Source organism: Homarus americanus, unplaced genomic scaffold (genome assembly GCF_018991925.1).
Source record: "Homarus americanus isolate GMGI-L3 unplaced genomic scaffold, GMGI_Hamer_2.0 scaffold32583, whole genome shotgun sequence".
In the NCBI taxonomy this organism is placed as follows: Eukaryota; Metazoa; Arthropoda; class Malacostraca; order Decapoda; family Nephropidae; genus Homarus; species Homarus americanus.
In genome coordinates this window covers 20,491,334-20,515,232 of record NW_024713129.1, presented here as the reverse complement: position 1 = coordinate 20,515,232, position 23,899 = coordinate 20,491,334, and the positions used below count along the sequence as shown (strand labels likewise).

The window sequence follows — 23,899 nt, the reverse complement described above, 5'->3', positions numbered from 1 at the left end:
GCATATTTACACAATCCATTTTTAATTTTAAAGAAATACAGGAAAATTCACAGATCCCTTTCACTCCATGTTAGGGTGCCAACCCGGGGGATAATTAAAGGCCGCCATCTTTTGTACTAATGTAAGTGTTAAAAAACCTAATATTGATATTTCTCTTAATTATTAATTGTGTGTGCATACCATCATAAAATTAAGAAGTTATTTTGCTACAGCGTAGGTATTGTGTCTGAAAAAGTGGAGTTTGGGGGTCGGCCTGGTCTCTATTTCAATTAATCCCATATGTTATGTTGTTCACTTTACGCGTTTCTCACTTTCCGCGGTACCCTGTGGGTTGAATTAACCGCGTAAAGTGAGGGTTCACTGTATTATTTAAACATTTTCGACTTACGACCATTTCGACTTAAGACCTGGATTTGGGTCCCTAACCCCATCGTAAGTTGGGGGAGGAGCTGTAATTCGAAACACCCCTGTTCGTTAAATAGAAATTTCTGCTAAATCAAGCTTTCCATTATGTTCGCTCGATTTACCAAAATATTTCACTAAATCGTGCACGATTCCATTAACTTCAACGCCAAACACACCACACGTCAGGTTTGTTTACATCCGCTCAGTCTGTGCCCTCCCGGCACCACGTGTGTTGTTCACTGCCACCTCTCAGTCAACTAAGTACACTGAAGCACCTTAGCTTTCGTCTTTATTCAAGATATCTTCAGAGTCAACTGAATTTACAGGGATAGAATGTCATGTCACCCTTTCTTGGGTGGGGGATTAGTGGATCTCATGACCTGAAGATGTCTTGAATAAAGACAAAGCTAAAATATTTTTAGGGAGATTGTGATAAGTATAAGTATAAATGAGCAAAGTTGTATCCCTTCAACATTACGTTACATAACATTTTAAAAATGGAGAGAGTGATTAGAGATGAAGTGGAAAGGAGTGGTAACATGCACTGTGTTGCCAAACACTCGTCAACAGCTGATGTTTATCTCGCCTCCAGGCAGTCACACAACAAGACCCTCATTGGACGTGTGTTGTCTTAATTCCTGTGTGTGTGTGTGTGTGTGTGTGTGTGTGTGTGTGTGTGTGTGTGTGTGTGTGTGTGTGTGAGGAACACACCTTAACATCACACACACCCTCCAACACCACCAACACACACCCTCCAACACCACCAACACACACCCTCCAACATTTATTATTATATACTGTACAGTATTCTTGTATGATCAGCCTCTTATGGTGCATGTTTTATCATTGATAAAATAAAATATACTCCTACTATAGAAAAAATATAATATATAATCAGTAATTTGCATGGAAATTAAATGACAAGCTGAATAATAAGGTAAAAATAAGTATTTTACTGTATATTAAAGCCCCGTCCACACGATTGAGCAGTGCCACGATTTTACGTGAACTGCAAGATGGACTTGAGCAAGACTTCACCAATTACATGAGAATGGACCCCCAACACCTTTTACAAACTTCTAGCAAAAGTGGAACCATATATAAAAAAACAGGATACCAATATGAGGGAGAGTATATCTGCAGAGGCTCGTCTAGAGGCAACGCTCATATATCTTTCAACTGGGTGCACCTACACGTCACTTCAGTATAGAACGAGGATATCAAAACAAAGTTTGTCTTGCATAATACCTGCAACTTGTCAAGCCATGTATGAAGTACTCAAAGAAGATTACTTGCAGGTGAGATTTGTAATACATAAAAATTCATTGAATAATGTTAGAATTATGATATGCATAGACAGGAAACTATGGGACTAGAGTCGTCACTCCATATCCGGCAGCAAACCACCAGGCAGGGGGACCATGATTTCGCTCAACAACGGGCACGGGCACTCCGCTGGTTTGCCCGCCAATTTTGCCCAATAACGGGCATTTAGCGCGTGCCCGCCGGGCACTACTCGATCATGTGGACGGGCCTTAAGGGTACTGGTATTAATAAGCTAAAATTATTACGAATTAATAAATAACAAATGAACAATATTTTGTAGAGTAACAGTAAGAATGACAGAGGCAGGGGTGGGAGACGAACCTTTCTGGGGGTGAACGGTCAGAACTAAACAAAGAATTTATTTGAAATACTCTGTAAAATTCAATACCATAATATCCTAACCACTGGGATCAGTTAAAAAAACTTTTCCCTGTGAAAAAGCCATAATTTGAGCATCATATTACTGTACTCGCTCTGCACTCAAATGTACTGAGCTAAAGGACTAAAAAAATTCTCTTGTGCAAACTATGAGATGTTTACACTCAAATTAATCGCTACCTTGCAAGAATTCCAGCAATGCAAGTTATATTCTACTATGTCAAGTCTGAAATTTTATGAGATAAACTTTAAGCCTCTTCATCCTATAAAATCCTTATCACCTGCTGGCTGGGAGAAGGGGAGGTGTGGTGTTGACAGCCAGGAAGGGATATTACTGGGTAGTTGTCAGTGGAGCAATAAACAACGGAAAAAATGCCTTTCACTAAATCGAGAGTTCGTTAAATCGAGAGTTTACTGTAAAGTAATATCTCTGTTAGCCGGAATCCCTTTGAACCGGAACTCTCCGATAGCTGAATTTTAGATTTTCTATGGAACACATTTTCTGGAAATTTCTGAGAAAATTTCCTGGAAACCAGAAAATTCTAGAAAATACCAGGAATGGGGGATTTTTTCTGGATTTCAAAGATGAAAATCAGGGTCATTTTCTGGAGATTCCGAGAAAATTTTCCGGATGGATTCTTTTTTTCATCTTTTAAGATGATGAAATAATGCATCATACCAGGAAAAATTTCAGAGTTGTGAGATTTCTTTCCGGGCTCGATAGATGATGTAATGCGCAATTTCTGAAACTTCCGACAAAAATTTTCCTGGCTTTGAGAGAGTCGTCTCGTTACCTTGAAATCTCTCATTCTCGGAAGTGCTCTGCACCAATTGTTCCGGCTAACAGAGATATCACTGTAACTAAATAAATTTACTTGAGCACTGTACAGTTAACTCGCGTTTGATTCAAGCAATTTTGGAATAACGCGATTGTTCAATTAATACCAAAAGTTAATGTACGCGCACCTATTCTTGAAATAACGCGCTCAAGAAAGTTTAAATTTACCGCGCGTATTCACCTGGTCGCCTGTCAGTGGAGTTGCATGTGATGACTGGTGAGGTGCTTGTAAGTTATTACTATAAAGTCTCAGTCATATCAACATCAACAATTTTAATATTATTGTTAATAATAATAATTATTAAAATAATGTAATAATAAAGATTATTACTACTAATGATGAAGATAATGATGATAATGAAGTATTCTGTACAACAACTGTGACGACGTCCAGCAAGCTTCCCACGTATCGCTTTCTCAGTTCACACCAGCACTACTTTTTCCCTGTGCTTTCATTTGCATTGTGTGTTTATCATACTTTCTTAGTGTTAAATGCTGTTTCCCCCATTGAGCATGTCTGGAAAACATCCATCTGCCTCCTCAGGGGTGCCTAAAGCTAAAAAGGCACGAAAAACAATCTCAATGAACGTGAAATTAAATGTGATCACCCGCCTTCAGAGAGGAGAGCGTGTGTCGGAGGTTGGCCGTGTGCTTGGTTTAAGTGAGAGCACTGTTCGTACCATGTACGGTATATGATGGTTCCCCTAACCTGTACCATTTACATGTATTTTTATGGGAAAATTATTTTTAATTTGTGCATTTTTTAATTAAGCGGTGGTTTTCAAGAACGTAACCTCGGTGTAAAAGGAGAGGTGGGTGTACCCAAGTACTGTAACATTTTGGGGTACTTAATTTTTATAAAGTACCCAATACTTAAATATGTTAGCACCTTTACTTTTACTTAAGTATGGTTTTCTAATACAGTACTGTTACTCCAATACAATTGAAAAAAAAAATCGTTACTCGTTACATGCAAACTAATAATATATATTTTAATTAAGTAATTAATTATTATCCATAATAAAAGAGTTTTGTGGGAGGAGCCGTGAAGGATACGGTGTGGGGGAGACACCACGCAGTCACATACCTAGAGGTATAGTGAGGTGAAGTGACGTCAGGTCAGGTGGTAGTGACCATGATAGTTGACTTTTCCTTTGATCTTCATGTGTCCATTAGCACCTTGACCACCCACCTCACCTAGCCTAGCCTACCCTCTTATCCCTCTCCTTCCCATCAACTCCCCTCTCACCTCCCCCACCTTTCCTTCAGGGGCTTGGTCTTTCCGTTAGACGTCAGTTACTCTTTGCATATACCTGTACCTAAAATGAATTTCAGAGGCTGTGATTCTAAAATGCTTTCCTTAATTCCACCTTAGATATAAAGCCTGTATCTATAAATATGTGTGTGAGACCGAGTGTATTTAAAATTCTGCTTAAATAACTATGGTAAATACCACTGCCCCTCCCCCCCCTCAGCACCTGCCAGATATAACATGGTGCGAAAAATTCAGCCACTCATCAATTAGAATCGAAAAGTGACATCACCACAGCCACACCCCAATTTGAGGGACAGTTCACGATGAGTCTTAGTCAGACTCAGTCACTATGGAGGCAACATTCATCCACAAACTCCTCAGCTGAAGGACCTTGATAGCTACTTGCATGCCCAGGGGATGGACTGGAGCTACTGAGGTCTTTCCCAACATTATGTGACTTATCTCTCAAGCTTAACACCTCACTCTACCTGCATCTGCTGCTTGAGAACATATGTTTAATCATGTTGGGCTTATTATTTATTATTTAATTAATTTATTACATCCCAGGGGGCGACAAGCCTAGTTACAAGACCATGCAGTCAGACACTAACACAGTGGTACTCGTATCTCGCAGGATACGCTATGAATTGTGATATGGAGACAATATTGGTATGATTTAAGGACAATTGGAGTTAGCACCCAACAAAGCAAGAGTAGCATACAAGAATTATATCTGAATTTATTATGTATAAGTAGGTGGAGACATATAGTGGTGAGTGACTTTTCCTGTGGTAGGAGGTCCCTGACAGTGGGACAGTCAAGTTGAAGGGTGCTAGCGTTAGGACAGTTATACAGTTTACAGGAAGAGAAGTACGGGTCATGCCTTGCCTCAGATACTTGCCAGATAGATCTATATCCTAACCTAATGTGAGCAGAGACAACATTGGCTGCTGCCCATAAAGCCACGTCGATGATACTTGTGTGGATAAGGAAGAAAGTGACCATAGTGTTGGATGGATATATTTTCAGCCCATTCACTATCCCTGCGATGGATTGCAAGGAGAAGAGCGGCTGAATGTATTCTCTTTCGGTAGGTCATGCTGGGCTTATATTTAGGCCTAAAAGATTCTGATCGCAAAGAAACATGTGTAATGCTATGTATCTTTTATTTTTATCTTTAGTTAAATAGTTTTTATAATTTACTGTGGATTTATTTTACTATTTGAGACAATAAATCATTTTGTTGTTGTTTTTTTACTTTCACTCCTTGAGTACTTTATGAATGGGATACTTTTTACTCCTATTTGATTACACTAAATTTTGGATACTTTTACCTCTATCCGAGTAACATTTTGCCAATGAAACAAAACTTTTACTTAAGTAACAAAGTCTGGTAATTTCACAATTCAGAGCACACATACACACACTACATCCCTGACCACCGTAGGGTCAAGGCCTATTCAGGCGCTGCTTCTGCTAAGCAGCTGCCTCCCTTGGACAATGTTTGGCCCATTCCCCAAGTCCCTCTCCCGGGATATCAACATAATCAAAAGTGACAATTTCGTTTCGGAAAGAAGTGGGACCAGTGTTGAACAGTGATGGACAGTGATTAAGCCAGTGAATTCAGCACTAGACAGTACCGTGACCCACCAGTGAGATGAGCACCCCTGGGAACTGACCGTCATTTTCTGACCAGGAGGTGCTAATCAGTCCACCATGGGAACAACAGTGGATCGGCTTCACACCTGACTACGAGATAACACAACATCACCCAGCAGGGCTAGGTACTGTGAACACCACCCCACACCACCAGGTGTCCCCATGACCACGTGAGGTCCTTCATATCAACACCCGAGGATGAGTTACTGCACCACGTAAACACCACACCACCCGTTGACCCCATGACCACGTGAGGTCCTTCATATCAACACCCGAGGACGAGTTACTACACCATGTGAACACCACACCACCTGGTGTTTCCATGACCAGTCCAGGCCCGGGCCATCAACTGTAAACTATAATAGTTTGTATGTTCAATTCATGTTCCTTCTTCTTTCAGTAATGAAAGCTTTTGTTAAACGACCCACCCACCCGATGTCTTTGTTTGTAATAAGCCATTTTTGTCCAATGTATAGTTTCAGCCTTCGGGCTGCAGAACTTTTTCAATAAACAATTTATTATTATTATTATTATTACACACACACGCGAAGATGTCCAATAAATATCCCACCTTCTGCATCAACTGCATGATCTTCTCAAACCGTTGTCCTCTGGCCTCATCCGAGTCTTTTTCTTGCTCTTCCTCATACAGCTGCACTACCTGGTAAATAAAACCACAATTGATACCTTGCATTGAGTTTGGGAGCTACACTAAATGAATAAGTGGAGAAAAGTACAAAAGGTAAAAAATACAAAAGTGAAGAAAATTCATAAACAAAACCGTAATACTTTCCTCATTGTTTTAAGCCCTTCTCATGCAAACACAACCTCTTCCTTCCCTAGGACTCCATCACACATCTTCACTGTTGATACCACAATTCACTTGGTACTCTATCTCTGTTTGTTGTATATTCCCCTCACAATAGTTTCACTACATCACATACCCTCCCTTACATATACTGTGCTGCACCATACACCCTTCTCTCCCTTCCATTATACTGTGATATGTTCCTGTAAGAAGTTCTAATTTTCAGCTGACTGACCACAACTCCTGTAACCAATCACACACTAGTACACAACATGAACTATTCATAACTATTGACACTGGGATTACCTGATGATTAGCCCACTGCAGCTTATTTCAATTGATGATTATATACTCTAAGGCTACTACAGGGGGTTGGGTTGGGTTAGCATTAGGTTAAGTTAGGTTAGGTTAGCATTAGGTTTGGTCTGATTAGGATAGTGTTAGGTTAGACTTAGTTGGATTAAGTTACATTAGGTCTGCTTAGCATTACATTAAGTAAGGTTACGTTATGTTGGGTTTGGTTACATTATGTTAGGTTAGTTTAGGATTAGATTGACTTGATTAGGTTAGGATTGATTTTGTTGGGTTTGATTAGGCTTGGTTATGCTAAGTTAGATTAAGTTAAGGTAGTTTAGCAATAGGTTAGGATAGGTTAGCATTACTGTACAGTGGTTAATCATCAGGTGAAATAAGCTGGAGGGTTAACCTTCAGGTGATCACAATTCTGTTCACTATGAAGGCCCATAACGGGACTCCTGCCCAACTCTCTCAAAAGACGTGGGCTCGTGTACTTACTTGCTTCATAACATCATACTGCTTGTTGTATCGTGTAAATTCCTCCTCAGGTAAACTGCTACGATGGTCAGCAAGCCAATCTGGATACTGTAAAGATAAAGTTTTAGTACTTGATAATATTACAAGTTACAACATGCCCTTAAAATTCAAGGGGGTTTGGGTCTTAAATGACCGCAAATTGACAAATCTGCGAATATCTACAGTGAACCCTGGAAGACCCGGACTAAAAGGGGGGACCACCTGTCTGAAAAAGCCGATTGTCTGTATCTTCCGGCAAACGTACTAAATGTATAAAAATGATAAATAATGATTTAAAAAACACCAAAAATACAGTATCGTATTTTATGGCATATAAAATGCATCCCCCATTGTAGCAGGGAATATTTAGGAAAAAACTTTTGTGTGTATTTTCCTCCTGTAGCCTCATGTATACAGTATCAGGAAATGTGAGGAATAAATAAACTAATACCAATAAATAAGTTATAACAAAAAATACTGTACTGTATTGCCAAACCAGTAAATAAAAGCCAAACGACAAAATTTTTTATCTCTTGTGAAAAATATATGATGTCTATATTCAAATGATTCACTGTCTTGCAAGGATTCCAGCAATGCAATTTATATTCTGTTAACTTTAGACTGTGCCATTTTATGCCAAGTTTAGTCACTTTTATTGGCCTCCAGAACCTAACCCTATGATCCCCATTGATTACATGTAATTATATATCGTGATTTAGTATATAGCGAACATCCTTGGACCTTATCTCGCGATATATCCAGACCCTTCTGTATTAAAGAATGTTATTCGCAAAATTCTACATTCACGGGTGTCCTAGGCGCCTATCTCGCGCGAATGTTGAGGGAAGAATACAAGTTTACAATCTACAGGTGTCAAGTAACAAATTAAAAGTCAATAACACACCATCTGTATCACCTTCCTTAATAAATGAAAGGCTCTCAGATGAGACATTTAAAACTCTCCATTTCTTTCTCCACACTTACAAACCCATCCTTACCAGAGTACAATGTGGGTGAGACAGAGGAACATAGAAACTCCCATTTCTTACAAGGATAAAGGAGTAACATGTCAAAATTACAACATGAAACTGATAATCATTATAGTCACCCCTTGAAAACTCTTTAACACTCATCCATCTCATTAGAAAACAATGTAATATTTAACCCTTAACCAGTAGTTAAGGATTCCCTACTCTGCCCCCATGTGCAAAAATGGATCACTAATGATGACCAACATCCCAGCAGTTAACGGTAATAAGTTAATTTTTGACAAGTTTCCCATTTTTTGTTGATCCATATCTTGAACACTTGACACAAACACAAGACTGAGGTGCTGACCTTATCAGTTATCTCCTTCATGGAGGGATACAATACTTCTTTTGAGAGGATGTTTTCTAGCATGACCTGCATCAGAGGGAAAAGGCCACCCACTGCTCCATCTCCTTCCTGGTCCCCCATCAGACCTAGGTTCTCAAACATCTTACTGAGGTCATCTCCTGAAGGTGGATCCTGGAAAAGTACACAAAAATTATAATGTATTACAATAAGTCCCACACTGTTAAGAGCATGGTGCAGGTATCCCTCATATAATGATGGGGATGTGTTCCTGAGAAACCCAATGTTAGCGAAATTATCGCTAAACGAAGGTTAACGAGGAATGTTATCCTAAACGAGGATAACAAGGAATAATAATTATCGTGGAGATGGCATGTCACCATTGTTATATGTAATGTGGCTTATAAAGAAAATATAATGTAAAACTATAAAATAAGAACAATTAAAAGCATGAGTGTGTACAGGTTGACAACACTTTATCCGAAATTCCAAAAGCCAAAAAGCTCTGAAAATCGAAAGTTTTTTTGTGGAGCAATTTTTTTTTTTTTTTTTTTTGGAACAGCCCACCCGGGCACAGGTCACTGACCCACATCGGGGCCTGGGGGTTGAAAATGTAATAGTAATAATAATATAATAATAATAATAATGATAATACAGTAATAATAATAATTATTCATAGTAAATAAAATTTTTAATAAAAAATACACAAAAATAAAATAAGAATGATAACAATAATAATAATAACAATAATACTGTAATAATAAAATAATAATAATAATAATAAAGAAATACAAGAATGAAAAAAAGATCAAAAGTGAGAAACACGACCTAGACCTATGATTATTATTATTATTACAGTATTATTATTATTATTATTATTATTATATTTTAGCCCCCAGGCCCCAATGTGGGTCAGTGACCTGTGCCCCTGGGCTGATCCCTGGTAAAAAAAAAAAAAAAAAACCTAACCATTCTGAAAACCGAAAAATTCCAAAAACCGAAATGCATCTGGTCCCAAGGATTTCGGATAAGGGATTGTCAACCTGTATTATGTGGCAAGTGATTGTATGGGTGGGCTTGTAGACTGTAACTGTGTCGCCAACTCGTCACCTAATAGCACTCAAGAGTGGGTGAGGCCGAGTTGTGATATATTGTACGTTATGATGATTTTTCAACACATAATTTTGGGTAAATATAAGTAATTTTTTTTATTTTTTTTTATTGTTACATGCACAAACAATCATTCATACAGAATGAGCAAAAAATATAATAAAAGAAATAATTACTATATCATAAGGTCAAAAACATAAAGGGAATAAATATTTCTCATGTGCACAGGAGTTGGCACACAGATCTGGGGAGGGGAAAGGGCCACTCTGAATCTCCTGTTATATCGGTGTTTCTCTGTCACAGGAGTGGTGTAGTGCCTACCAGGAAAGTAACTGTAGCTCCAAGGTAAGCTCAACTCCCTGACAGAGAGATGTGGGTCTTCTTCAAGCATAGTGAACAAATTGGGGACTCAAAATTGTCTCAATTCCTGAGCTGTGACAAGAATTTTATATACACACACACTCCAAAAAGTATCTTAACGGATGGGGTCTGGTAAATTTCAAAATGAACACTGCGACTCCTGTTTTCTCTGTGGGGTTGTCAAAATCTTTCATGTGATGTGTTATAATACCTAACACAAAATTGTAAAGATACTTTCGAAGCGAGTATCCAATACAATTCAAATTATCAAATAAATAATGAAAAAGAAAATTTCTAATATACTGTACTCTCATTTCATATACAGTACAGTATACAGGTGCTCCTCTACTTACAAACGAGTTACGTTCCTGAGGCTTGTTTGTAAGTCCTACTTTACTCTTGTAGATACCAAACATATTGTAAAAAATGAAAAGATTATGGATATTTAGTACAGCTATACCCTTAAATACAGCCTTAAAACCTGGCTCGCTCTTCCCCTCTTAGGTAAAATTTGTTCTATCTGGAATTTTCCTCACAATAATCCAGTCTCATCCACATTAAACACCTGCTCTGGCAGGTAACCCCCCCTGATGATGTTTGTATCTCTGAAAGTTTGTAAGTTGAACGTTCTTCAGTAGAGGAGCACCTATTAAGAATTATACCTCAAATTATTTCTTAGCTTTGATGGTTCAATCATGTCTGAGACTTATACTACCGTACACTTTGAACTAATAGAATGCCGGCCCTGATGTCTCACTGTTATTTCTACCACACAAAGGACAACCAAAACCATACTATCACTCACAGCTGCTATAGTACATTAAATACTGTACAGTAATGCCCTTATGTAGCTTAAAACCTTTACAGATTATATTTACACATCTTAATGTCTTGATCTATTATAAGAGACAATTCTAAGAGTACAAAAAATAATGTACAGTTGATCCAAAAACTATCTGTAATTAGGGGGGTTGATGAATTTCAAAATGAACACTGAATTCTGTTGTCTCAGGAGGGTTGCCAAAATCCTTCATCCGTTGTGTCATATTGTCTAACACAATTTGTAAGGAGTTTTTTTTATCGACTGTACACAGAACAGACATTACAGAATGTACTCCAATTTTTTTTAAATTGTGATTTAACTAAAGCAATTCATTATAATTTTCACTCTATAAATTCCTGGTGTAAATATTAAGGACAAGACTCAGCTAGGGAGAATATGCCCCAGCGTGACATGTCTACATTATAACATCAAGATAAGTAAAACTGGATCTAATATACTGTACATGTCTACTATGAATGGTTTTACTTTGGTTTAATATCTATAACATACAAACTTGAACTGAGGCATTTGAACTTTGTATATGGTGAAACTGCCAGATAACGGACCTTGTCCCGGTGGTTATAGTCAGTTAAATGGAGGTTTCACATGTAACGGAAACTCAATCTAATAAACCTCCCTCTCCATATACATTATTCTGCTAGATGGAGGTCCAACTGTGTATTTTTACAGTAAAAGCAAAACAAAAAATACCTGAAGCTGTTCGTTGTTTTGACTGAGTTGCTTCATCGTATCATCGAGGCACTGGACAAAGTCAGCACCAGGTGGGGCTTCAGAGGTAGTTTTAGAGGCAGCTTCAGCAAACTTGGCAAACTGAGCAGACATGGCAGATAAATCAAATGGTTGGGCACCTCCAGTAGTGTCCTCTTCTGGACCTTCTGTGGCAGGCTTCTGCACACCACCACCTGCATAAATATTATACTTAGACACGTATTGATCCTTATTTAAAATTTATTTCTGAAATGATGGAATTATTACTAAAGTTCATAAAGGTGGTGTCCTAAGAAATTTTTTGTGGTATGTTTTAGTGGGTAGTCTTAGTGGGTGACTAACTAATGACCTAAACTGAAGGTTGCTGAATGTGCCAGATGGATTTGCACAGCTCCTGCCTAAAAAGTATCGAGATCTCAGGGTCTAGACGGAAACGAGGACGAGCAATAATCTCAGGCACGTTCTTGTAGTGGTTAGGTTGGGTCTTGATACTTTTTGGATTGGCTGTACTGTATACCATTATATATGACAATTCCTTTATAGTCTGTCATTCCCACGCAATTATCAAAACATTTCATAGTAGAGCACTGCGATGGTTGTCTTAAGAGGCGATCGCATGTGGCCGCAGTTACAGGTTGCAGACAGCGATGATCGATGCATTGGAGCCTTTTGAAAATATACTGGCAGTTTGGAGTAATGGATGATTTTTTGTCAAGTAAATTTTGTTTCGTTGTTTGGATGTTTAAGTTGTTTGGATGTTTCCTTTATTTTGATGTTTACATTATTTGGATGTTATGTAGTTAGCACATTTACATTGTTCGGGTTTTCGGATAAACAATCTTTTACGGTAGTGATGGCATCTCAAGCTATTGTAAATGATAGAATAAACACAAGTGCAGGCTGACAGAGGACTACAGACTACACAATTTCACATAAATGTTTATTCTCTATATGAGAAATTAACATAAGGACTGTACACAGTGGGTAACAATTCAGGAATGACTAAGAATAATGCGGCAATAAAATCAGGCATCTGCAATTGAAGGTCGCCACGTCCCCAACCACAGCAAAGATCCAAGAGGTCATAAGGCTGCATATTAATCACAGAAAGTATGAGCTATGATACAGTACTGTACTATGTTTGAAATATTGTTGTTATACATCTACACACCAACTCTGGTTAATAAAATCTGCCGTCATTTGCTTATAATGTTCAAAATCTACTGTCAGATGTTTATCATCTTCAAAATCTGCTGACATCTGTTTATTATGTTCAAAATCTGCTGTCATTTGTTAATTATGTTCAAAATCTGCTGTCATTTGTTTATCATCTTCAAAATCTGCCTTCATTTGTTTATCATGTTCTTTCCTCACACAGCCAAACTGTGGAATGCTCTCTCTTCTTCTATATTTCCACACAAATACAATCTGTCTCACTTCAAAAAGATGGTTTTCCGGCATCTTTGTGGTGTAGAGTAATATAATATTTTTCTTTTCTTTTTCTATTTTCTTTGTATTCTTATTTTTTCACCCCCTAGGCCCCATTGTAGTTCGATGACCTGTGCCGGGGTGGGCTATTCTCCGGAAAAAAAACCCCACAGCATTATGAATAATAATTATCACCACCAGGAAGAATAAAAGGAAAATTGAATGAATAGCTCATTACTCACTTCCTTGTTGCTGTTCCATAATGGCTCTCATCGTCTGCTCAAAATTTGATGTGGCTTGTTGAATGAACTCCTCCGTCCACACGTTTCCGGCCGCCCCATCTGTCCCCGCTGACGTAGCTGCCCCGATGCCCATAGCTGCTACCTTTGAGGCCAAGTCTCCCACAGGAGCTGGTTTAGGGAGCTGAGGCCTGTTGAAGTCTTGTATGGCATCTGTGGAATAAGAACACATTTCTCACTTTTAATTACCTTCAAAGACTTTAAAATTATCTAGTTTTCTTGAAGGCAGCTCCCAAACAGGGAGGTACTACCGCCTGGAAAGATATTGGAAGCATAATGTGTTGTCTAATGGTAGACCCTGCTGCTACATGGCATCACAAAAATTGTGACCAAGTCCCAGGTTGCTGATCTGACTTCTGCCTCAGTTACACACAATTACAGGGTCTCAATTGTTTCTCTTACTTTGACAATACAACATACATAATGCATTGTTTTTCACTTTTGATCTTTATTTATTTTATTTTTTATTTATGGGGGGGGGGTGTACATTTTTACTCGTGTGCAAAGAAATGTATACTGTATTCCCTCAGGACAATTATTTCTTTTACTTGTATTGTATATATGTGTGTATGTGTGCATACACACACACACACACACACACAACACATACAAATGAATAATAATGGAAAAATCCTTTCACAAATAATCAGAAACAAATGTATTAAAAATGTGAGTCTACCCTCAAGTCAATTCCATGCTTTCTTAATAACAATGAAGCACCTGGGCATGCACTACTTTGTCTTTCTTGGCAGTGATGCAGCAGTAATGCCATACCCCAGATGTGTACAGCCAATCATATTGACGTATTTCAAAACACTGTCCCTGGCACCCTAATCAACACCAATGGTCAGTGTATGCTTATGAGCAGTTCAGTCCAGGTGGCTGCTCTCACGTCCACATAATACGTAAAATCACACCATATCATAGTAAGTTCTCTCTGTTTAATATACCTGGGGGTGTAGCCCCACGACTAGGATGTTAGGTAAGGTTAGGTAGGTTTCTTTGGTTAGGCTGGTGAGGTTTTCTAACATCGCTTCTGCCCCTTGTTTTTCTTATCATCTAAGGATAGGTTAGGTTTAATTTAGAAATAACCACTTTCTAACATACTTGCACAAACTACAAGTGTCCACTATAAAACACAATGCAATTGCAGCATTTTTAAAATCATTTTCTATGAAGAATCGGCAGCAGGTCAGTTGTCAATAATTACCCATTCCTGGAACCTGTTCAAAAGTAAATCTGTTCATAAGGCACAACAGTATTAATTCCATAGTTTAAGTTAGGTTAGAGCACAATCCTGCCCATACAAAGCAACAATAATATCCCATACATAACAAATAATGTTAATACTATATGTAATACTAGAAAAATTGGGATTTTAGTAATAGATTTTTGTGATGCATATAATGGGATACCGTTAGTAAGTGCAGGTGTTCGTAAGTTGGTCCTTTGTAATTCGGGGACTTCCTTTATTCGTATATACAGTACCTGCATTGTCTTAACACATGCTAAACTATATGCCTGCAAAGTCATGCTGAACCAATTGTAAATGCCTTGATGGAACATCTTCCATAAAACAACCCATAAAGGAATACCAACAAACTTTTATGCTGTGACGCTCCTGCTTGACGCAATTACTTAAGATGTTGGCTGTGTGGATCCAAATCCTGGAGAATGATGATAATATTGACAATACTTCTACTGTATATACCTCAACTTTCGCTCAGGATTTTGACAGCATACCCCAAGAAAGGTTAGAAATAAAACTGGAAGTACTGTATACAAATGTTTGTGGACGATGCCAAGTTATCCAGGGAAAAAGAACCAAATAGTCTGTGAAGAGCTACAGAAAGACCTGTGTCAGCTTCAGGAGCAGTCAAAGAAATGGCTGTTAACCCTTAGGCCCCGGGTGACGTTCCAGAACGTCCGCCTATTTTCCTGCCATTTTTATTTTTTATTTTTAATTGTTTTTGGAAAGTTTATTTTTTTTCTCGATTTAACCCGGGGGGGAGGGGTTACTGCCAGCAGCACCCTAACCCGGGGCTTAAGGGATAAGATTCAACATCACAAAATTTAAGAAGATGCACCAAGGTTATACCAATAGTAAGGAGGCATATCACATGTCCCAACGGGATGAAGAAACCGCATTACCGGAGACTGAAGGTGAAAAGGACTTGGGTGTGTATGTTGACAATGAACTGAAGTTCTCAGGCCATTGTGAGAAGAAGGTGAATCAAGCAACTAAACTAGTGGGTCTTATATGAAGGTCATTCAGATACATAGACGGTCCATACCTTGTAACGCTCTTCAAATCTGAGGTACAGTACTTCTCCATTTAGAGTACATGTACTGACACGCCGACTGGTCCCCAAGATATGCTAGAGACTGTCAGTTGATTGAAAATATCCAAAGGAAGGCCACCAGACTGATGTCTGCACTACAGCATCTTAGTAACCCAGAGAGATTAGATCACCTGCAATTACCTAGGTTACACTATAGGCAGACAAGTGGTGACTTAGTAGAAATCTATAAATAACTCAGAGAACATTACTCAGTAAAGTGTCCACATCTGAAGCTGGCAAATGCTCACCCTTCTAGAGGTCACAGCTTAAAAGTTGAAAAAGCCAGAAGTTCAAAAAATTGTCAGGGCAAACTTTTTTTGGAGTGAGAGTTGTGAATTCTTGGAACAATCTGCCAAAGAGCCTTATGACGACTCCCAGTGTGAGCTCATTCAAGACCAGACTTGACCAACACTGGTGCAAATACAGATACTTCCTGGAACCAGTACATGCCAACAGTGTGTAACAGAGACGTGACTGATTGCCCAAGTGGCTAACAAGCTATCAAGTGGCCAAGAGGATAAAGTAAAGTATCAAATATTTCCATTTAATGCCCATTCGTTACTTAGGATAAAAGATCAAATTTGGCTAAATTGCCAACTTCTATGACCCATAAACATAGTATGTAGAGTATTCTATGGTACTCGTTCAGCTTCCACACACCACCCTTTAGATGTCGTTGCCAGACACTGCTGTTTGCATGAATCACAGTGACATCACTCCCTGGGGTGATTGTACAAGAACACACTAACCATCCAACAGATTATCAAGGTCTGGGTCAGGCACCTCCTCCAGCACCTTCTTGGCTTGTTGCTCCTCCTCAGACATCTCGCTGCTTCTCGCTTCCTTCAGCCGTGTCTCTGTAAGTATAGAAGGACCACTTATAAGACAAGTCTAGGATCACCTGAAGATTAGACACCCTTACCTAACCCAACCTAATATAACCTATTCTAACCCAATCAAATCTAATCTAACCCAGCCTAATCTAACCTATCCTAATGCAATGTAATCTAATTTAACCTAATCAAACCTAATTTAATCTATTCTATTCTAACCTAATCTAATTTAACTTATCCTAACCCAACCTAATCTAACCTACACTAACCCAATCTAATCTAACCTATCCTAATCCAACCTAATTTAACCTACTCTAACCCAGCCTAATTTAACCTATTCTAACCCAGCATAATTTAACCTATTCTAACCCAACTTCACCTAACCTAATACTAACCCTATCCAATCTAACCTTACACTAACCCAATATAACCTAACACTATCCCAACTTAATCTAACCTTACACCAATTCAACCTAATCTAATCTAACATAACACAAACTATATTACGTTTTTAACCCATTTTAAACACGTCCCTCTACAGTAGGTTCAGTATAGATGAACACATAAAATCGCGGTGCACAGGAGGTGGAAAGTGTACAGCTTGTTCCACCTTTACTTGATGGTGGGTCAATCTCTTGTCCTACCCAAGTTGAAACTGACAATGGGGTAGTTTGACAGCTGCTGCATGATGTTCACATTTATTTTTCCAACTTCAATCGTGAAATCAGGTGTGTCTGTTTAAGCTTAGGTAAAGGTGGACGAGATGATTAACACCAGAAATAACTTAAGGAATTTTAAAAAAATTCTGGAGATACTGTACTACAGGTATTTGCATGATACCTGTACTGAATGTGATAATGAAAACAAGAATGCACAGAACCTATTAGAACCTGACCTAACCTACCGAACTTCTTAATCTGTGCATTGTCATTTCAATTTTCTTATTTACTATCCTCCATCAACACCTCTAGAAATATTAATAATTCAATCCAATATAAATTATAATCAACATGACCGATGAGATCGCCATTTGTTTCTTGACATGTAAACAAAGTCAGCGGAAGTTCCCACATAGTAGACAATGTGAACCCTGGCGCCATATTTACAGTAGATAATTCATTTTTCACCTACAAAACAGGTAGAAATGTGAAATTACTGTCATATGATCAGTGTTCGCAGTGTTTTAACCCTGTTACTTCCTTCTTCTGTCATGCCCTACCCACTAACAAGTAATTCATGATTGAAGGAGAGGGTAAAAAAAAAAAAAAATAATAAAAAAAAAAATACAATTTTGTCAATTCAATTTTATTACTCAGTATCCTCCAAAGAACTGTAGAAAATATGGTAATGCTGAAAGACGGCTAACACCAGGAGTTGTTTGATTTTGTTCATTATTTCCACAGATGTTCTTCGGATGATAGTAAGTACTGTAACTAGTAAAACTTAGACGACAACTTTTTATTTTAATTACGGACTGTATATATATATTTTTTTAGTTTTTCTCTATACAGGGTATACAATCATAAATCACCTTTAGTGGGCAGGATATGAAGGGTAAGGTTAATTGAAAGATAAAACACAGTGAAAAGCTCATCACATGGCACTAAAATAATATCTCTATGAGTTTTGTATGAGAAGGAAATATTATTTACCATAAATATTCCTCAGAAAAATCTTCCGTGTCGGCGGGTGTTGTTGTTTGCGCGGTCTGAGCGTACTCTCACATCCACAAAAAATTTAAAATTACACCATGACACTTCAAGAAAGTTGCTTTCATTGGTATCACATATCAAAGTGAGTACTTTTTGTTTAATATGGCGGGGGGCCAGGGCTAGGAAATTAAGTAAGGTTAGGTAGGTTTCTTTGGTTGATTAGGTCAGGTTCTATTATTTGTGCATTGTAGTATCATTTTTATTACATACTTACTATCATCCAAAGAACATCTGTGGAAAAATATTAACAAACTCGAACAACACATTCTGCTCCAGGATTACCAAAAAACAATAACACCTTTACCATAACTTAAACCTAGGGTAATTTATGAAAACACTGCTACCACCAGTAGTTGTTTGATTTCATTAACTTTTTCCACGGATGGGTTAATATTCGTTTAATGGCTGCGGTGTAACAGCACCTTTGTTTTATATAAATATTCACCCAAATGAATAACACAAACTTATTAACCAAGTGAGTCAACCTGTTGATGATGACGAGAGAAAGATAGCTGAGCTTGTAACTCTCTCAAAGGTCGAGCGCAGGTCCACTGATTAATCAAAACAGCCGGTTCGCTCCCTCCCAGAGAGGGCAGTTGATTAATACCAATTGGACAGGGAAGTCAGACACGTAACTGAAGTTTTATCTCAAAGTGTTATTCACAACACTTCCCTGGAGAGAATTCATAATTTATTCTCTCAGATTATATCTGTGTATATAGCTGCTTCTACAATAAATAAGAAAACAACAAGAAGTGTTTACATCAAACCCAGCCACTTAAAGAGTTCCAGAACTTAATTAAACAATGTGATACCAAAACAGCTATAACAGCAGCAAGTATTTCGTATTTCAAAAATAAACCAGGTCAGCTGATGTTCTTCCCGCACCCAGTCAGCTGCTCTCAGGCGACGTCTTTACCCTACGGTGTGTGTCAACCCTGACATTAGGTTAGGTTTCAACAGTGATTTGGAAGTTGAAATTTTTATGAGAATAAATTTTTTGGGTTTATTTAGGTGTATTTTATTCAAATCTGACCTTCTTTACTTGTGTAAATGAGTGAATTAAAAATAAATAAATAAAACATTATTTTTTTTTACAAAATTCGCTCATAACAAAAAGGAGCCACAGCCATTAAAAGAATATTTACCCACAAATGTTCTCATAAATTATATTACGTATTTTAAACCCTTAGGCCCCGGGTGACGTTCCAGAACGTCCGCCTATTTTCCCTGAAGGGGGGGAGGGAGGAGGGCCTAAATCACAAACGAGTGATTCCGACAAAAACGAAGGTCAGATTTGAAATAATCACACCAAAACCCACCCTGAAAATCACTTTTTTTTTTCAAATTCCGTGGTTGCTGTAAAATGCACATATACCAGTTTGGTTAGTTAGGTTAGGTTTGGTTGGTTGCTTCGATACAAGCTCTGTTGGAGGTCCAGGGGTCAGAGCCCCCATCAGCCGGGCAGTTCCAAAGTTAGGTAGTATATATATATATTCTGAACAGTGGCGGTTAGGTCAGGTTAGGCTAGCAGAGAAACTGATTTTGAGATGAAACCTGGGTTTTTGCATTGGGTTTTGGTGTGATTCAGGCCCAAACATTTTAACAAGTTACCCATAATGTCCCACAATACTTTTGGGTCAAGTTTTAGGTATATTTAGTCATTTCTAACAACTTTTTCTCACAATGTTTCTGTCGCTAATGATTCGTTATCAAGAAAATCGCATTAATTTGATAGATTATGGGCAACTAATAACAATTTACCCAAATTACACACATTATATAAATCAAGTCATATACAGCAATTAATAAATTCATAATGATAAAGCAAAAATTTAGTAAAGAATATAAAGAACCATCACCAAGCACCTTAAACGCTCTAATTAACACTTAAACTCAACTTACCACAATTAAAAAAGTTACAAAAAACTTAAATTTATAATTGTGAAGTATGATAGTAGCGTGATATGTATATAATTAAGGGGAAAATTACCGGTTACAGCACCAATGAGTAGCCACAATTTGTTTACTGTCAATGGTCGCTTAAACTTACAAACTGTCGGACCCTGAAATTAAATGGTCACTTAATATTGTTCTACGGATACCTTATTTATCCAACGGCCACACATTAGATGTATCCATGCCAATAGAAGGAGACTAGTGGCCAATGTTCTTGATAATTTTGTCGAAGGTTATTTCGTACTTTACTTTATCATCCTCGCTGTTTGGGCGGTCGGTTACGTCTCTTTTACGCTCTGTTGGCAGGTACTAGAATGAGCTCACAGTCTCACTCTAGTACTGTAGGTGCCGTCACAACGCTCTTCTTGATTCCGCAGCTTGAACTGGTCTACTACTCTTCGTGTGAAAAAAATTTCTTATATTCGTTCTGCATTATAATTTGGCGAGCTTTTCGTTAAGTCATCTCGTGTTGGTGGTGCGTGACATCACAAAGAAATGTCCCAAGTTTACTTTTTACTTTACTTTTATCCTCTTCGCCACTCATCGGCTTGTTAGCCGCTTGGGCAATCGGTAACGTCTCTTTTCATTTATCTTCTTCTCCAAAAGATCGGCTCGCTAGCCGCCCGGGCGATCGGTCACGTCTCTGTCACGCACTGTTGGCAAATACTGGGCATGCACCGGCTCCTGAATGTACCCGAACCCGCTCCAGTGTTGGTCAAGTCTTCTCTTGAAAGAGCTCACACTCGGTGCCGTCACAACACTCTCTGGTAGATTGTTCCAAGAGTTTACAACCCTCACTCCGAAAAAGTTTGCCCTCACGGTTTTCTGGACTTGCGGCTTCTTCAATCTTGAGCTGTGACCCCTTGTGGGGCGAGCGTCCGCCAGCTCCAAGTAAGGACACTCAACTGAGTAGTGCCCCCTGAGATGCTTATACACCTCAACTAGGTCCCCCCTTGCCGTCTGTAGTATAAGCTAGGCAAGTTCAGGCGCTCCAATCTCTCAGGGTAACTGAGGTGCCGAAGTGCAGGCACCAGTTTGGTGGCCCTCCTTTGAACATTTTCAACCAACTGACAGTCCCTAGCATATCTCGGGGACCAGATGGAGTGACAGTACTCCAGATGGGGAAGCACTTCACTCCTGAAAATCGTCACGAGGGACGGACCGTCTAGATATCTGAACGACCTTCTTATAAGACCCAATAATTTATTTGCCTGATTTACCTTCTTCTCACAATGGCCCGAGAACTTCAGCTCATTGTCAACATACACACCTAGGTCCTTCTCACACACAGTCTCAACTAGTGCATTTTCTTCATCCCGTTGGGACATATGATACGCCTCCTTACCGTTGGTACGCCCCAGGTGCATCCTCTTACACTTCGTGACATTGAATCTCAGCAGCCATTTCTTCGACCATTCCTGGAGCCCACAGAGGTCCTTCTGCACTTCTTCACAGTCTACTTGGTTCTTAATTTCCCGAAATAACTTGCCATCATCGGCAAACATTTGTATGGAGGAGTGTACAACGTCAGGCATGTCATTTATGAAACAAACAAACAACAGCGAGCCCAATACACTGCCCTATGGTACCCCACTTGTGACAGGTACAGATGACGATTTCGTGCCATTAATCACCACACACTGCTTGCGGTCATGTAGAAAGTCTTCTATCCACGCTAGGACATTTCCCCGAATTCCGTACCCTTCCAGTTTGATTTTCAGCCTTTCGTGGGGTACACTGTCGAAAGCCTTGGCAAAATCTAGGTAAATATTGTCGATATTACCACCCCGTTCCAGAATATGGGTCCAAATATCCAATACCTTGAGCAATTGTGTTAAGCAAGAGCGCCCCGGCATAAAACCGTGTTGGCAATCTTTTACAAGGTTGTTTCGTAGTAGATGTTCCATCGCGGCATCTCTGATAATACTCTCAAGTACTTTACATATTATGCTGGTCAGGCTCACCGGTCTATAGTTGTTCGTGGAGTGACTATCGCCCTTCTTGAAGATAGGACTCACATAAGCCACTTTCCATTCACAGGGGACCATTTGTTCATCCAGGCATTTACAAAACAGAATCTTCAGGGGCTCTGCAAGCTCGTTGCACAGCTCTCTTAGCACTCTAGGATGCACCATGTCAGGGCCGGGACTCTTATGGACCTTTAGCCTGGACAGTTTATTTCTAATACCCTCTTCTGTGAACACAATGTGGGTCAGTGCTGTGTCGAACCGTCTGTCCTCAAACGCAGGAAGGTTAGTTGCATCCTCTCTTGTGAACACTGAGGAAAAGAAGCTGTTCAATGCCTCAGCTTTATCCTGGTCAGAATCTGCGTAACTACCATCTTCAAGCCTCAGGTCTGATACTCCTACTCGCGTTTTCAATTTCGACTTTGCATAGCGGTAAAACGCCTTTGGGTTTGACTTGACCTCGCGTGCAACCAGCCTCTGGAACTCCTTTTCAGCCCTCCTACACTCTATTTTTGCTTGGTTTCTGGCTCTTGCATACATCCTCCTGTCTTGCTCATCGTTTGACCCAACCCACGTCTTGAATTTTTGGGTTTTCTTCTTAATTTTGTCGACCGCCGCATGGTTCATGTGTAGGAATCCCCTCCTATTCTTAGAAGCACTGGGTTTGGTCTTGGGTATATATTTATCGATCAAATGGGTCATTTTACTAGTTATGATATTCAGCGTAGTGTCTGCGTTCTTGGACCTTAATAAGTCAGGCCAGTTGATACCCCTCATCTCTTCCCTCATCCCATTGTAATTTCCCTTGTAATATTTGCACCTTGGCCTGGCCTTATCTTGAATTAGGTAACAGTTAAATCTGAATGACAACACTGTATGGTGACTGGTGCCAACTGGGGCAAGGTGTTCCAGTTTGGCCACCATACCCTCCTCGTTTGTTATGATGAGGTCAAGTGGCTTGGGTGTTTGCTCCCCCCTGTAATGTGTCGGGTCTCTCACATGTTGGAACAGAAAATTATCTCTCAGAGTTTCTACAAAAAGAGTAGCAGGGTTATTCAAGTCATTTGGGGTTGACTCGTTTCTCCAGTCGATGTCGCCATAGTTAAAGTCCCCCATGATAAGGAGGTGGCTAGGGTTGAGCATCGCCGCATTGTTTATTAAGGTTCTTAAGTTCCTTTGATTTAGTGGGCCACAGTTTGGGGATCTGTAGATACACCCGACGATAAGTAAGTCCCCTCCCTTTAATTTTATTTTACACCACTTGGACTCTTCAAAAACATCCTCTCCCTGTACCCTCGCCTGGCTGGCTCTAAGGTCTTGCCTAGCGTAGATAACCACACCCCTCTTGCAAGTTTCTTGAGATAGGTTCGTAAATGAGTCATATCCAGCAATACTGAACTCACATTCCTCTTATCCATCCTCTCCGCTACATGCTCCATCCCAGCCCCAGGAAAACATACCCTAGACCTACGTTTCCTATCTCTTGCACAAAAAGTCCGATCTAAGAACCTTTTTGTTTG

The 23,899-nt window shown here is 39.2% G+C and overlaps 1 protein-coding gene across 1 annotated transcript in view; it reads right to left on the bottom strand.

The window, feature by feature from the left end:
• LOC121869104 (peroxisomal biogenesis factor 19-like) overlaps positions 1–20,496 on the bottom strand; it is a 33,406-nt gene extending 12,910 nt beyond the window's left edge. Inside the window, exons 1-7 of the mRNA XM_042370294.1 lie at positions 20,447–20,496; positions 16,658–16,765; positions 13,510–13,719; positions 11,822–12,033; positions 8,821–8,991; positions 7,465–7,551; positions 6,433–6,522 (exon numbers count right to left, since the gene is read on the bottom strand). Of these exons, the coding sequence (XP_042226228.1) occupies positions 6,433–6,522; positions 7,465–7,551; positions 8,821–8,991; positions 11,822–12,033; positions 13,510–13,719; positions 16,658–16,733 (846 nt within the window). The 5' untranslated portion in view covers positions 16,734–16,765; positions 20,447–20,496. The remainder of the gene's footprint in view (positions 1–6,432; positions 6,523–7,464; positions 7,552–8,820; positions 8,992–11,821; positions 12,034–13,509; positions 13,720–16,657; positions 16,766–20,446) is intronic.
• Positions 20,497–23,899: the final 3,403 nt, after the last annotated feature.